General features: G+C 37.0%; 6 protein-coding genes across 6 annotated transcripts; 2 read left to right on the forward strand and 4 right to left on the reverse strand.

The window, feature by feature from the left end:
* Positions 1 to 26: 26 nt before the first annotated feature.
* RHIMIDRAFT_311332 (uncharacterized protein) lies at positions 27 to 555 on the reverse strand (the record flags this gene model as incomplete). Its single annotated transcript, XM_023614722.1, has 1 exon — positions 27 to 555. The coding sequence occupies exon 1, from the start codon at positions 441 to 443 to the stop codon at positions 27 to 29; it is 417 nt and encodes a 138-aa protein (XP_023468930.1). The 5' UTR covers positions 444 to 555.
* A 1,440-nt stretch (positions 556 to 1,995) lies between these two features.
* Positions 1,996 to 4,009, forward strand: RHIMIDRAFT_271782 (uncharacterized protein). The gene is made up of 2 exons (XM_023612275.1): positions 1,996 to 3,797; positions 3,853 to 4,009. The coding sequence occupies exons 1-2, from the start codon at positions 2,106 to 2,108 to the stop codon at positions 3,868 to 3,870; spliced, it is 1,710 nt and encodes a 569-aa protein (XP_023468931.1). The 5' UTR covers positions 1,996 to 2,105; the 3' UTR covers positions 3,871 to 4,009.
* Positions 4,010 to 4,046: 37 nt separating this feature from the next.
* On the reverse strand, positions 4,047 to 7,332 carry RHIMIDRAFT_271786 (uncharacterized protein; the record flags this gene model as incomplete). Its single annotated transcript, XM_023612276.1, has 13 exons — positions 4,047 to 4,273; positions 4,323 to 4,602; positions 4,656 to 5,009; positions 5,072 to 5,300; positions 5,364 to 5,458; positions 5,514 to 5,741; positions 5,794 to 6,088; positions 6,141 to 6,500; positions 6,557 to 6,820; positions 6,875 to 6,993; positions 7,039 to 7,084; positions 7,139 to 7,267; positions 7,315 to 7,332. The coding sequence occupies 12 exons, from the start codon at positions 7,327 to 7,329 to the stop codon at positions 4,535 to 4,537; spliced, it is 2,202 nt and encodes a 733-aa protein (XP_023468932.1). The 3' UTR covers positions 4,047 to 4,273; positions 4,323 to 4,534.
* Positions 7,333 to 11,666: 4,334 nt separating this feature from the next.
* Positions 11,667 to 12,642, reverse strand: RHIMIDRAFT_86082 (uncharacterized protein). Its single transcript, XM_023615798.1, has 2 exons — positions 12,269 to 12,642; positions 11,667 to 12,204 (listed from the first exon to the last, which is right to left on the reverse strand). The coding sequence occupies exon 2, from the start codon at positions 12,199 to 12,201 to the stop codon at positions 11,716 to 11,718; it is 486 nt and encodes a 161-aa protein (XP_023468933.1). The 5' UTR covers positions 12,202 to 12,204; positions 12,269 to 12,642; the 3' UTR covers positions 11,667 to 11,715.
* A 658-nt stretch (positions 12,643 to 13,300) lies between these two features.
* On the forward strand, positions 13,301 to 14,424 carry RHIMIDRAFT_86088 (uncharacterized protein). The gene has a single exon (XM_023615799.1). The coding sequence runs from the start codon at positions 13,435 to 13,437 to the stop codon at positions 14,131 to 14,133; it is 699 nt and encodes a 232-aa protein (XP_023468934.1). The 5' UTR covers positions 13,301 to 13,434; the 3' UTR covers positions 14,134 to 14,424.
* A 288-nt stretch (positions 14,425 to 14,712) lies between these two features.
* RHIMIDRAFT_234587 (BAR-domain-containing protein) lies at positions 14,713 to 16,328 on the reverse strand (the record flags this gene model as incomplete). The annotated part of the gene is made up of 4 exons (XM_023608186.1): positions 14,713 to 15,272; positions 15,320 to 15,910; positions 15,982 to 16,234; positions 16,299 to 16,328. The coding sequence occupies 4 exons, from the start codon at positions 16,326 to 16,328 to the stop codon at positions 14,713 to 14,715; spliced, it is 1,434 nt and encodes a 477-aa protein (XP_023468935.1).
* Between the last annotated feature and the right edge of the window lie 32 nt (positions 16,329 to 16,360).

A 16,360-nucleotide genomic window follows, 5' to 3' on the forward strand; every position in this document is an offset into this window, starting at 1 on the left:
TCTATAAAGAAAGTACTATATACAAATTAAGCGAGGATAAGCTGATTATCGTGAAAGAAGTAATTATGATTGCTATTAGCATTGTTATTATTATTATTGTTGTTGTTGCAAGCTGATTTTATATCCATGTGCTGCCGCCGTCGGACTTTTCTATTTTTTACTTGATTCATCAACAGGGCTTCCTTTTCATAGTCTATGGTAGGATCAATAGGCTCAGGTTCTTCTGTAAAGTAGCCCAACTCTTTAAAGAAGAATTGGAAAGTAGTATGTATATGATTATCTTCATCAATGGTAGATTCTTCTGGTGTAAGTGGTATAATATTAAAGGTATTTTCTTGGCATTCATTATCATCCATCCATGAATAGTCATCCTGCTTGTAGTCATAGCCATCCTGCTCATCTGGCTCAGGAGTTAAGCAAAAGAAAGTGATAGCTTCATTCATACTTTTTTAAGTATAAAGAAAGAGAGAAAGAGGTAAATGTAGATCTCACTATTTATATTATACCTAACGGGAATTCAAGGAACAGCAGGCTGCTATAGTTGGATGTGAGCAATAGTTTATCAACCAATGGCGTTGATGGATGGAATCTTATCATCCATTTCTCTCGTAGTACACACATATATGGTACTTATCTTATGTCAACGACTACTTTTATCCATTTCGCACGCTTATTCACTTAGTTTACATATCATTAGATTAACTGTGGCATACACGCATACCTTTACCATATACTACGGATACTCATTTACAATGACTCAGTACTATAATATACATCGCAAAAAAGCCTCAGTACTCGTAACCATAGCAAAAGCAGACGAAATCAGGAGCGTGCTGGCTTTCAACAACTTCCGGGGTGATAAAATCTGGAGATGGCCATATATGGTAAGTAAAAAAAGTTGAATAGTTTATCAATGTGTGTACAACGCAAAAGAGAGTAAATTATAGAATGAGTCTATATTTCTTTGAAGTCACATTGACATTCCCTTAAACATAAGCATGACGTTTTGGTCAAAAGAAGCTTTTTAAAAACCTATTTCTAATACAAAAGGTATCACTTGTATTCATTCATTAATATAATGAATTCTGGCTTAAACTATCGGAGCACAGGTATTGATATAGTCTTTAAGCATAGTTTTACTATTTGTAGACTGTGGCACTAAAGAGGTAATTTTCTCATAAAAAGATCTCAACTTAAAAAAGAATTGAATTATATTATGTACGTGTATAGAAAGACATGAAGAAAAGAGAACAATTTGTTCCATATATTATATATATGTAAAATAAAGCGTGACTCAGAGAGAAAGAGAGAGTATCCCATTTTTGCCTTCTTTTCATCAACCGACTGATTTTTATTATCGTCCATTACTAATGATTTGCTTGAGTGGTCATTGAATAGTATGCGTGGTTCTAGAAGTACTCCAACGCGCATTACCAAATTTAAAAGTATATCAAAGACAAGAAGAAAGAAAGGGTTCATTATTACAAACAACATCATTTTATATGAGCATAGCGCGTTATATAAAAATACTTTGTGATCAGTCTCTTTGTATTGTTCATTCGTAGAATAATCACATATGATTAGGTATTTATAGGGTAAATACAACAATATGCTTCTTCATGCATAATAATAAAGTAGCTGACATCAATTCACAGTCTTTTAAAAGGCAAATTACACTTTTGAACACAATTCACCGATAATTACTATATGATGCTTCCTTTACTGCTTCTGGATCATTGAGTAGATGCTTTTAAAGAAAGATTGGGTTGAAATGATACTCTTCAGTTATCGGGCCATCTCGAGATTGGAAGGAGGGCGGAGAAATAATCTTGAGGTATTTCAACAAATCACGTTCTTTACACAAAAGTTATTGCATTAATTAAAGAAGTACCGTAGTCAGACTGCACCATTCTATTATGCACTAATGATATCTTTAGTATAGTTCATCGTCGGGGACATTATGAGTTCACAATGATAATACATAACTAAAGCTGACGTTTATAATTATATTTTATACCTCCTGTAAAAGCAGGGGCCAAGCAAATCAAAAGCTTACTCTAAGCAATCGAGACTTTTTTTTTTATTCTATTTCTATCTACAAAACTATGTCGAAAAACATCCAGTTACCAGAAGAGGTAATAGGTATTATATTGGAATATGTGTCCAGGCAAGACCTTATTCAATGCCGACTTATCTGTCGCAATTGGTACCTTCCAGCCACACGATTGCTATTCAAAGAGGTCATGTTCAACAGTCTTCAACATTTTCAACAATTTCTTGATGCTTTCCGACCAACTTCATTTCAATATCCTCCAGCAAGCTATTTCATCAAAGGACTAGTCTTTAGCGGGCGGTTTACAGGATCACTGTCATCACAACAATTCGAAATTCTTGTCAAGCAATGCCCAAATGTTGAAGTAGTGTTTTCACTGAATGATCGTTTTGAGAAGCATATTGCGTATCATTTATTGAGCATCAGCAATGAATTACAATGGCGACGACTCAAATCACTTCCAGACTCATACCACACTTTTGACTTACACCACAAGTATCGAAACTCACTTGTAGAAGTACATACAAATGAGTTTGAGAATATAGAGAATTTTGACTTCTTGCAACTTTTTCCATGTGTTCGGGAGCTTGATATACCCAATCTGCCAATACATAGCTTGAACGAACTACGGACGATATTGAAGGTATGCCCCCATCTTCAGTTTCTAAGGGCGCAGCTTCCTCCTGACGAGCGACATGAGCTTACTGAACAACAGTGTTCGTTACTAAAGGAACTTAGAGCGGTTCAATATCGGAACTGTCATGGTGAAGCACTTGAATACCTGATGAATGCCTCCAGTCAACTCCAATTTTTACATCTAGAAGTCGATAGTACAACGCTTGATGACCCACTGGAACAAACAACGTTTCGTCAGATTGCTGCCAAGATGTACATGCGGCCGCATTTTCGTCTGTCTTTGTCAACTGAACGTAAAAATGATATCCAACTCATCCTTCGAGAGTATCTCGATAGTCTTTGCCAACCAGAACATTTGAGCTCAAGTCACACCAAGCTACACTTTTGGGAAGAACAGGAAGACCACCACGGAACTGTCTGTTTTTCGGCAGACTGGAATCGGAAAAAAGACAGTGACTCATTTAAACTCAACATGGCTATTCGTCCATCCGTGTGTTTTTTCCAAGACCTCCCTCGATACATCGGTAAGTTTGGTCCATTACTCAAGGAATTATATCTTGATCGACGCGAGATGGGCAATGGTCAGGAAGATGCACGAACAGTGATGAATATTATCAAACAGTTTTCGGCACTTCACACCGTGGGACTCGGCCAGTTTGTCCTTCGCAAGATCGATCCTTTGAACATTCAAAACGCCTCGATTGAATCAGTTGATATTGGAGCATCTTTTATCTACCCTCAGTTCCTTCAGGACCTCTCGATTTACTGTCCAAACCTTAAGCATCTTTGCTTGGAGAGCAACCAGCATAAGACACAACGGCAGGTCAACCTTTATACTGGTGAAAATGGCTGGCTTGTCAGTCTCAGTATGCCTCAAACGTATCTCGAGACATTCAAGTTTTGGCTCTGCTACCGCCGTCATCCACTTGATGAGGATCGTCCTGTGTGGATAATGGAGATCAAGACAGACGCAAGAGAGCTTTATTATAGAATCAGCTATGACCAAGATGAACCGAAAAAAATCACTTCGATGGAAGCTCATATGTTGTCATCATCAGGACAGGTCCGCTTTCAATGTAAAGAGATAAAGCAGTTTATTTTAAATGGAGTAATAGTAGATTTGTAAATATTGTATAAAAGTGTAAATAAATACCTATCAATAGGTTTATTGTTGTTGCTGATGAATGTCATGGAAATAATAATAAAAAAAACACCGACAAGCTAATTACATTATATGTCTTGGCATGACGGATATTACACCTAATTCTTAATGAACCTTTAAGGCTTTATGCTTACAATAACCAATGATCATTCTATAACAAAGAATTTATTGTAAAAAAAAAAAAAAATTGGAAGAGGGGAATATGGTAAAGTGATATGGATATACTTTAATAGATGCAGTTTCTATAGAACTGCTTGTCATCTAAAAATTGAACATTGTCTAGATTACTTTTGACTTTTTATCATATTCCTAAGCAACTAATACTTGTGCATCAGCAGTTGCCACTCTTGTTGCATTTCATCTTCAAATCCTTGCATCAACTTTAATACGTTATCTAAACTTTCATAGGGGTTTGTATTGACCTAGTGCACATGAATTAGAGCTAGACTTTTTTATTATTCATATAGTTACTTTAGCAACAGGTAAATGACAATAAGGCTCATTATCCAATTCATTCTCCTCTTCATCGTCAATCATACTAAATGAACTAGCCATGCTGCTACTACTACCTCTTGAAGAAAAGGTATTATTTTTTTCATCTTCGTCCAGGAAGTGTACTTGCTGTGCTCGATCATTTCTTTCCTGTATCTTTTTTTAATAAGTCAGCAGTCGTTAAAGGAAAGTTACGAGATTACCATATCAAGTAACAAATCGTCACAAGTGGCATTCTTGCCCTTTTCGATTTCGTTCGCTATGAAACATTTAATAAGAGAAAGTTCATTCATGATGATGTAAAGAGGTTACCTTTTTCATCATCTGAAGATTTCGATGAAAACAAAGAGGTAAGGGAGGTCAATGACGAATTTTGATTATTACTAAGCTGCTGAACTGATGCGTCGTTCAAGGAATTAGCATTGGATCTGGTTGTCTGCTTTGGAGAGGACAAAGGCCTGGCCTGTGAATCCCTTTTCCTACTAGACCGGAGCTCTTCATTGTTATTAAACAGTTTACCAAGAGCAGGAATACTCGTTGCTCGGGAAATAGACATTGATTTAGGTCGAGACAGTGTAGAACTCGTGGATAGTGCCTGTTGCATCAGGAACCTGATTCGGTAAGCGTGTTCTTGAGATAACTGTAAACATTGATTCAAAAAGAGCACTACTCCGAAATGACATGAGCTATTTTTTTTTCTTTTAGTTTATTCCCGAAAGTTCACTTACGGTTATTCCAAAAGACGCGTTCAAAGTCAATCGTCTGCTGATCTTCAGGTTCAGATAAATGATGCCACTTTTCCGCAAAGCCAGTTAGCGTGCTCAGGTGAAGACGAAAGCCTTTGAGACCTTCAGGCTGAATAAGTCCGACAATCCAAGGTGTATACGGAGAGAAGGCCGGAAAGAGCGATTCTAAGGAGATATCACGGGTGTCCACGTAAACAAGCGCGCTGTTGTTCTGATAAATGTAATGTATGAGCGTATGAAATAGTGTTTTACACATGAAATGACGAATGATTACCTTATACCTTGCCTTGACGTATGTTTCCGGACTGTAAACACTGCAAAAGGTGGGTATCTCTTTCCAAGTTCTATAATATGTCGCGTTACTAGAATCTATATAAATGTTGTTATCAAAGGAGAGATTGGTAAAATGAGAAAGGATACTTGCCATATTCTTTTGCCAGTGCTCTTGTCTTTTGATAGATTGCTTGGAACTCTAACCCCTTTTGAATGTAGTCATGTTTTTGTTGCCTTGTTAGACATTCTTTTTGAGGAATGACCGAAAATAACCTGGGGCCTCTGTAAAAATAGTGTTCGAATGAGGTAATATTTGTCATTTCATGTTGCTGGGCCTCTTCCATGTTAGATGCTGAGAGAATGAATGAACCAGGACGGTCTAGAATAGAAGAGTTGGCTTCTTTTCCATTTTCAAGTGTCTATATCAATACCTAAAACACCTTCAAAACACTCGATACATTCAAGGTCAGCCCATCCTTTGAATTTTAGTGAGTTTTCTTTTTTAGAGGGCAATCTAGAGAAGCGAGCATTCTTTGTGGGTATCATAGTGTCAACGATTTCTTCAAGGTCCATTTCTTTCGAATCAAGTGAAGAACGGCTTGCGACAAGTATCTTGTCTGTAAACAAGAAGAGGGTGACTGCTCTCAACGGCTTGTTTGTCTCGGGGTTGATCTCTAATGCGTCCAAATGCGCGACCAAGGATCTATTTTGGTTAATTAAGGAGCACTTTGGTGCCGGTTAGCCAAAAGAGAAGAAGAAATATTGAAAGTTGGCTTACGGGCGATTCCTTGATAGTTTGGTATAAAGCTAAGAGCATGGTGGCTGCTTTAGTGGTATCATCATCATCCATAGTAGCAATAACCTTTGATTTTTCACAAGCTTGTTTTAATCCCTGATAGTCTGGATGATCCTTTGGGGTTAAATTAAGTATCTCTCTGAGCATCATTGAATATCGACTGATGCGCTGTACGGGTTCGACAAGAATATCTTGTAGTCTCCTTCGTTTAAATTCAGGATGATCATTCACGTTCATTAAGAATCGTCTATAAGCTTGATTGCTCTTCACTTCCTTTGCGTGTAAATTTTGGGCTTCTCCTTGTTCCAGCAAGTATTTACGATAGCATTCAAAGTGTTGCATCTATATAAAAGCAAGTCAACAAAGGAAGGTGTCTTTTTATTTTTAATTGAGCTTACGTGCTCCCGACAGATGTCGCCAAAGCTTTCATGATTGTGTTCCAAGTCGTCCAAAAACTGTTGATTAGCTGATGCGATTTGATCGATATTTAGGAATATTTTAGTACATTTGTATGTATTAAGAATACAATGTTTTTGTTGCATAATTGATTTTAATGGATGTACGACATATTTGACTAATGTTTGTAATGTTTCCACGTAGGATCTTTCGGTCTTTATAAACTCTTGAATACGAAAAGCTCTTTTGTCGTCATCCCTTTCGAACTGAGATGCGTGTAACCTGAGTACATGAAAAATGACGTTTTTTTTGTAACTTACTTTGTCTGACATGTCGTCTACTGTAAACAGTGTTTGACGGCTGGATTTTTTAACGATGGTATCCTTGGTGATTTTAGTGCCAATGATATTGAAAAATTTCTCAAGCTGCATTTGCTGATCTAATACATATATTTAATACTTTATTTGATAGTTGGCAAGTGTACCTTGTGTTCTATCCTTGGAGGGAACAATCAAGTCAATGTTTTGACACTTTATTTTTATTAGTTTCCATTTTTAAAAAAAAAAAGACTATTTTTATGTTACCGATATCTTTTTGATTTGACAAGTGATTTTATCTACAGGTTCCTCAAACTGTAAGGTAGGTAGCTGTGTATTCTTTATTAATTTCCAGTGATGGTTATATCCACACTGTGAGAGATTTGTTTTTAATTGCTATTGTTTTATTAATGATCGTCCGTCTAGCTCATCCTTGTACTCACCTTGAAGTGAGCCATGACGTTAAAGGAAAAGGGAAAAAGAAAAAAAATAGAGAAATGTCTTTTATGTTATTGTTTTTGTATTGATGTTTCCATAATAAATCCCAAAACAGTAAAAGTGTAACAAGTATTCAATCTGAGCTTATAAACGGAAGTATAGGCTCTGCTCATTATCTGTCTTTTTATTATTTTGTAACAAAACATGTATCATCACACCATTTATTGGTTTTTTTTTCGACAATGGATAGCTCATTCAAGAAAAACCCCATTTATCAATAGAAATACTTTTGAGAATGCTAAATCTTGCTTTGATCGTTATGGTATACTTTACTTTCTTGAGTAAAGAAATAGCTCCTTCTACCGACACATCATTTACTCTTAACATAAATAGGCGCATTGTCTATTACCAATGTCCCTTTATTCAGCGCTTTTACAACGCGTCCATGACGTTTGAAATAGATGCTAGGAGATACTCAAAGCGAGTAACCAATACGAACATTGATGCTCTTGAGTTCAGTTCTATTGAACTCATAAAAATACCTAGCAAAAAGAAAAAAGAAAAAGAAAATAACCAAAGAACGTTCTTCCATAATATATTCAGTCTCTTTTTCTTGAATATTTTAAATATTGGCCCTGTAATTAACCAAGACAGCAATGCTATGATGGCCTTGTTTCTTGTTTAATCTAGTATTTCGAATCACTTGTTTATCAAATTCATCATTATCGTCCAGCGTTAACAATGAATCCATCTTTAAACTTTCCCCTTCTTTCATGTCTTCAAATGATAACATAGACGATCTATCATATTCTATACTACTATGTGTATAGTAAATATCTTTATTGGTCGTGAATCTGACTGATTTTGTCTTTCTTTTTCGTTTCTTTAGATGGTTCTTTATCCACTTCTTTATCAAAATCATATTTGTATTTAAAAAGGAGAAAAAAAAGAAAGAAAGTGTATAAGCAAAAAATAAAAATTGTTTTATTTTTAGACGCATTTAATATCACATACTTTATTGTTATCATTAAGCAGACAAAGAGGCCTCATATTAAACACTATAAAAACGATATTCTTTCTGACCGTGAAGGAGATAAGAATGGCATTTATCAGTTGAAAGACACTTGGTCCAAGCGCAAACTCACACGCTTCTGAAGAGTACACAATATTCAATCTTGTGTTCCGACACACAGTTGTTCTACTCTCAAATTTAGAGTTTTAAATATTGAAGTTCATCAGTAAAACCCAAACCTCGATTATGATAGTATTTTTTATATATTCATATACTGCATCAAATTACACTTCATCAGCTACAAATACTACGCCTATGCCTATTTTTACTGAAGGAGTGATTTTGTGGGCTGAAATCTAACACATTTCAAAAGATAAGGATTTGAATTAGAACAACCAGCTATAAACTCTAGGCATTTCATTTTTCGTAACATAGCGAATATAGAGCTTTCATCAAGATCCATTTCGTCAATAGCCTTCTCAAAGTAATATTAGTCATTACTATCTTATTTGCCTGGATGCAATGTTCTCTCATTCGAAATCAGAATTTTATTAAAAAAACAAAAGGTAGAGGCAGAGAAAGGGAGAATGTCACGATTAGATATGAACTCATGCATAATATTGACGTCCCTGAGCATCCTTTAATTAAGAGCTCGATAATTCAAGCTGATTCTTTTAATATATTGCATTCCTAACTTTCGTAAATACCCATTCATCTTTATCTAAAAAAAACTGTAGTCAATTATCACAGTATAACTTCTGTTCTTAGATCTTCCCAGTCTATTCTTATCCTCTCCTATCTGTTCCTTGTCTCGTTCTTGTCTCTGTAAGCCCTATCTCCTCTAGATTATCTTGCAAGCCCTTAACACTATCCTCTTTTGTCCTTCCAATAGTTGTATCATTCAGCATCTTAGTTCCTGTCCGATTCTATTCCTCTCCTCCTTCCTTCGCTGAAGAATACAATTCATTACAGAGAGCGACTCAAAGGTTGTCACCTTCCTCCTCCAGCTCTTCTATTGCTCTTTTGAGCAAACTAGGAGAAGGGCCAAGACAGAGCCCGTGCGTTGGCCGCCCAGACGCCGTTAGACGACTGATAAGTCCTGTGTTTACGAACTGTATTAGTATTTTTAGTTTACAATCTTTAGATATTTGTTACTTACATAAGCAGTATCCTGGTTATTTGCCCTGTTTGGCTTGATGAGGCAACCTTGGAGCCTACTATGGAGTATTTTGTACTTAACTCCGTAGTAAAAGAAGAAAGCAGCGACATCAATCTCACTGGCGAAGTGAGCGTGACAGAATCTGTGAGATGAGAAAAGTCAAAGAGTTAAGAGCTGTTTTGGCTTGTGCTATATATTTATATTTATCTCAGGCCTTAGTCTGCTTTGACTACATGGATTGATTTTACAACCGAACAAGACATTAGCAGACCAAAAACCTGATCACCTGTCAGGCCCTGCAGCTACTCACTTCGTGAATAAACATGGTGAAGGAGAAAGCGGCAGTTGCGACACATATGACAAAAATAGTGAAAGAAAGAAGCGCAAATTGATTGCAAGCCCTTTTATTTATAAACCCTAAACTGCTGATACTACACGATTTGTGTGTGCTCCTCCCCAAGACCAACTGTTGATACAAGTGCTGGATCAGTACAATTATCTCAAAAAGTAATACTGCAGGCTCTACTAAATTAGCTTATGTTGGCGAACGCTTCTATTTTATCAAATATCAACACCATTCCTAGAGTTATCTCTACTCTCAGGGAGGAGATCTCTCTATACTGATCCTTCGATCCTCTCATTGCAACATCACAGCTGAATCTGTTCATCTATAGTATAGACACCGCTGTTCAGTCAATGTTTAAACGAGGTTTTGTTTGCCAAAGTCGATTATATATTGCTTTTATTGTCCCAAGCTTACATCTGCTTTGAAATACCATTCCGTAGATCCTGTTGACAACTCTGTGTTCACAAGATAATAGAGGATTCATGCGAAGCAATGAGAGCCCTCTTTCTATAGTCTGTGCTACCCATAAATCGTCAAAGTAGAGTTTAGTTATGAAGCTTACTCAAAGCTCCTTTGTTTTGAAACTGACCCCATTAATTTTAACCAATAAAAACAAAGAATTAGTCTACTTGCATAAATTGAATCAAAGGAACTAGTTAAAGAGGAGCAGGTATATGTCTTTATACTAACAAAAAGAAAAAAAGAGAGTGAGCAAGTAGGCTGGCTGGTTTTAAGAAAGAAATGTAATAGTTAAAAAAAGAAGAAGTATTGATTGTATTACGTAGCACTGGAAGCAGAACAGCACATGAACTCAAACTAATGGACGCTGCATAAATGAAAACGCTATTTGTTGATGCAAAAAGCGTGTTTAATGGCTTACCAAAGGTTTTAAAGTAAAAAGAGAGACGCTTAGAGCCCCATCAGTCAAAACCATTCTTTGAATTATTGAGGATAGTATATTCGATGTCATTAATGATTGTGGCATGGTCTAAACGTCCTAGAATAATACTTGCTCTATTTTTACATCTGTTAAATAGCTATCTGCTCTATAGTAAAAGCACTGATATAGTCAAGGCGATCTAGGACATACGGCTTTCTTACTAGCTTTTACGCTCCGTATTGTATTTTGGCATATCATCCTAAAGTGGGCATGTTCAAAGGGGTGCAAGTATTTAACCAGCTGAGACTAATGGGATTTAGCTAAATCAATAGTTTTGAGAGAGTGCGACTAAAGGAACCGATCAAAGAGATGTGTGACAAATAAACTGTTGTTCATCTATTAAAAAAAAGGGCAGTAAATATTTCTTTAGAAAAAGAAAGTATTGTGGAGGGATTTCTTGAAGCGACAGTGATACAAATGAGCCTATTCTATTAAGAAACGCTGCACACAAACCAGCCGATGGTTGTGGTACAGATCTTCCTACATCTAATGATTCACCTTATGGCATCAATATAGAAAGGTTACAATTCAAGCAAGTTATCCAACCTTTTCTGTATGGTAATGGCAAAAACCCTCTGACTCACTCTGTATTATACCAGGATCCATAATTTATCTAGTACGTGGTCTACTGAAATATCTGACTGCATATTCAGTGTAGCACCTAAAGCTGTGCTCTTGGGAACAGGAGTGCCTACATGCTTCATTATATGTTGAATATACTGTGAGTTGCATTCGGGCTCAATCGACTATAAGTGGTCAACTAAGAAGGCAGGGAAGGCCCGGATGAGCCATGTAGCACTTGTCCGAAGCGATGCAATAGACGTGAGCTTTATATACCTTGACAAGGCAGAGGAAAGGATTTGGATGCGGATGAATTGTGATCGTCTTGGTAACGCGGGGCCCTTGGCATTTTTTTTTTTTGGAGCCATGACAGTCAAGTGTAAGGCCTTCACCGAAGTTCTCTTGGATGATCTCCTTGTGGCAAAATAATTTTGTCTTTGGGCACTTTAATGAAGGTCGCGTATGTCTCGGAACGTTTGGTGCTTTGCTGATCAGTGGTACAAAAGGAATATCTGTAGATGGTTAATGTTGGAAGCTTGAGACTTTGATGAGTGTGAAGGGCTGCCAAATAATTGATCATTTGCTGTAAGAAAGGATTCTCATAGTTGAGTTGTATTCTGTACACTATGTAGCGTAACTCTGTTGTCGAAAATAGTGTTAGCGTCTGGTGGATGAAGCAGGAGAAAATATGAAATATAATGGTGACAACGAATGACAATAAGAAAGAGTGCTTCAAACGCTTGGTGAGATGTTGATTTAGCAGTTGCTCTATTGGGATCATTGATAGCTTTATCAGTAGAATATCAGACAGTTTTGTATCATGACAAGTACAAACTAAAATAAAGAAGCTAACATATACTAATACCTTTTCCATCACCTACAAAAGGTCATTTCAGTATGATATTGTCCATATTCTCCATGTATATACTTTTTCTTTTTACATAAAGCCGATATAAAAGTAATTAAGTCATCATCATTTTAGACTGTTGATCATTCATTATCATCGTTAGGGAGTACTAATTCCCGCTGATCAATTGTTTCCTTTTGCAACTGTTCAAGGAAAAATTTTCTAAGCTTCCTGCATTTCTTTGTTCTTCTTCCTAATGCTGTTTTTATCGCCGTAATGGCAGTCGTCAATCGTTATCATCGCAGAAAATCATACATTTTGAATGCTACAAGCACTAATGGCATTGTTGGTAACAAATACTTGATACAGTTCAAGGCTCATTAAGTACAATGAAATGGGGTTTGCCCTGAGCTAATTATTTGCTATAAAATATTCAAAGAGAAAGAATGGATGCTTATTTCAAGTGGAAACTGAATCAAGTGATTTACTTATTGTAAGACAAGATGATTGTGTAATCATTTATAATTAATTTTGCATTATTTGTCTTCATAGTATTTCTGGTGTTCAATGTGCACAGACAAGGCTCACTGACAAAATATGATGACCTTTTTTCCCTGTTTAAAAAAGCAACACGAAAACCGTTAGTGAGAGCTGTGAAATATGGAAACAAGAGCAGAGTAAAAAACGTTTTTTTAATAGTTACGAAATAAACACTCCCTTCTCTTTATTAGTTAAAGGAGGAGATTTATGTTATACAATTTATACTATAATTGTTCTTTACGTCATTCGCACTCTGAAGAGCGCGTATTTTTCCAATCGTTAAAGATACAGTTGCATATATTTGTAGTCTCTTAATTTCGAAATGAAGGAATTGAAGAAAAGGTGAAAGCTATCCGGGCAATTAAAATGGAATAACTCCCAAAGGCTGAATCCGTGGCGGAGTCTAACTATATTTCTATCCAACCCTAACTGTTTTAAGTAGACTCCTACCAATCATTAAGTCGCATCGAAGTTAAAACTCCGTTATCCTGGTTGTACTATTCCAGACTAGTACGCAATAAGTTTTTCCGGCACAAAGTGCAGAGAGGAGCCTTAAATGACGCTTTTGTCTGTGTCTTCCCACATAATTTCTTTTTTTCTATAAATGTGAAGAAGGGTATTTAAAGTAACAAAAAGTTTTTTCCTTTATTTCTTTTTTCTTTTCTTTTCTTTTCTTTATTCCTACTATCGCTGTCACTATTGTCACTGTCTTCCTAACTCATGTCAATCGAGCAAAACAGTTTTGAATTTCAACCTCCAACCAATATTCGTGCCATACGTACTTCTATCGCTCAACGTATTAAACAACGTAACGAGAAAAAGCAACAGATATGCCTAGATAATGGTTTACCTTCTCCTCCTATTGAAGCTTATGAAAGTGACAAACTGTCGACAGACCAAGTGATGGACGCACTTATCGACTTATCTTCTAAAGGACCAATGTCTTCTCCTCCCTTGTCTCCTTGTACTAAAGAGCCATCACTGGATACAGAAGCAATTCGTCAGAGAATAAAGCAACTTCAGGAAGAAAAACACAAGTTGTTTCAGACAATGAAGGATTTATTGTCCAAACAGCAACAGCAACAGCAACAGCAACAACAACAACAACAACAACAACAACAACAACAACAGCAGCAGCAGCAACAGCAACTACAGCAACTACAGCATCAACCGCAACCGCCACAACCACTACAACAGCAACATCATCATCTACCACAGCATCATCAACAGCAACAACAACAACAGCATCAACAACGATATAACCGACTATATAAGGACAGGAGGCCTTCTTTCATGCGTTCACGCAGTAGCATAGATCATTATCGACCGGTATCTCGGTTATCATCATATCGCTGCAACAATAGCAGCAATAGCAGTAGTCATAGTAATACATTTAAACATTATTTTATTAAAAATTGAATGGCCGCAATGGGTGCTTATTAGCAAATCTATAGCTTTGTCCGGGTCAGATCAATAAAAATACAAGAGGCTAAAAGCCTTTTTGGGCATCAGAAAAAGAAAACAGTAAAAGAGATACGCTATAAAAGATTGAGTCAGGGTATCACAGTCTCGCTGGAACCAATTAAGGAAATTTTTGTCCAAGTCAGCGGGCACTAATAGAGATCATCTATTGTCACAATATGTATGATCAAGTTCATAGAGGCTTTTAACCTAAATTGAGAAGGTAAAAAATGTTTTTGAACTATTTGAAATATAGATTAGACAAGCATAAACAAAGAGACTAGATTATGAATAAGTCTGCAAACTGACTATCCACATATATTTAATATTCCTGTATGGAACAACGATGCTGATTATAGACAACAGACTTAATTGTTACTATAATAAATTGATATATTAAACATATACTATCGATCCTTCAGAGATATCCCCTTAGATATAAACAGACTTGCAAGCACATAATTTACAAAGATCGCTAGCAATACTACATACAAGCAGCAGCAGAAATCGGTTTTATTATACAGATATCTCTCTTTTTTAATGTTTATGGAAGCAGTTGTTACAATGTCCCTTTTTAAATACATTGGCTGCAAACTCATTACATCCACATTCGCCACAAACCGAAGCAGAAGGGGCAGATCCAAAGTAGTCGCTGGTAACTTTAAATTGAGGTGTATTGGGTGTAGTTCGAATGGTCGTGTTGCTTCTGGATGTTTGCATGACAGGCGGCGTACGAGAAGCAGGCGGAGGTGGTGCAATACGGTGAGGGGTAGGTGAAGCCGCAGGTGATTGTTGAGGACGACGATAATTGTCAGTAAAAGGTGATTCAGCTAATGTTTCGGGCTCATCCACAAATATTTGGCTGCGTGAAGATGAGGACGATGTCAAGGGAGGTCTGGCAGGAATGGGCGGGTTTGTCACCGCCTCTGTGTAATTGACCGGGAAAATGCCCCGTCGACCGTCCAGCTCTCCTAGCCACCAACCTTCGTCAACCTCCTCTACTACTTGAATAATGTCGTTTGACTTGAACGAGAGTTCATCAGGACTGTTTGCTGTAAAGTCATAGAGCGCCTTTCTCTTGGGTGGTGAAGATTGTGCTACAGCATCATTAATAAATATTATGACTCTATGATCTGTAACTTACATCGTTTGCGAGGTAGTACTGGCGGCGGTTGACGGATACCGTCATCCTGAGATAGTTTTCGGACCGTGCTGGAAGGAACTAGCCTGGGTGACAAATGATCTGTACTGGCTTGTCTACTCAGATCCATACGAGAGACAGCTGTCATCTTTGTTTTACTAGCGTGCACAACCGAAGGTGTTCCTTTTCCCCAATTTGATTTTACTTGTTGCACAATCTCTAATGAACGACTAAGATACTGTATCTGCAAGTCCAGCAAGTGCTCAAGGGCAATGCAATGCTCGTCTTCAAATTCTTGTAGCGACGCCAGCTTTTGTATAACGTCGTACTCTGTTTCTTCGTACTTTAATTTGGCTGCTTGCATCTCCTGTTCAAGCTCCGGTTTTTCCTTTTTCGATTTTTGTAAACGAGCCAATTTAGCGTCGTAATCCAATCGACGTGATTCAAGCTTTTTACGAAGTGCTTGATACTCTTTAAACTGATTCATGCCTTCTTCCAACTTCTCCAAGTAATCATACTTCATTGAGCTGGCAAAGTCGTCCTGACACTCTGCCAATTTACTCTGAGCATGGCCAAAATTATTCAAGGCGACACCTATGATATGCGTATGAGTTTTTCATCTTTTACATCTCTCATCCTCCCCCCTTTCTTAAATACACACATACCTAATGATGCATCGCCATTAAACTCGTTACCATAGTTAGCCCAACACACACCCAAGATGTCACCAGGCAGTCTCTTTGACTTATAATTGTCTTCAGGTGATGGCTTACGTTTGGCTAGCTGTGTCTGCATAATATTGGCTGCTGCATGCACCTTCTCAAAGGCTATCCTCTTTCTATCTGTTTCTACTTCAAGTCGTTGAAAGTCTTCAGTCTGCAAGGTGATCTTAGCTGATCCCAGTTTTTCACCTGTCCACTGTGTATATGTGTACGTACTTAGTTGAAGCTCCCTTTTGTCTTTTTTTCTTTGTATGCTTTACCTGCTTTAGTTTACCAATATTTTTAATCATTTTATACGAAAAAGAAAAATAAGAGAAAAAGG

This window comes from Rhizopus microsporus (assembly GCF_002708625.1).
Source record: "Rhizopus microsporus ATCC 52813 unplaced genomic scaffold scaffold_3, whole genome shotgun sequence".
NCBI lineage: Eukaryota > Fungi > Mucoromycota > Mucoromycetes > Mucorales > Rhizopodaceae > Rhizopus > Rhizopus microsporus.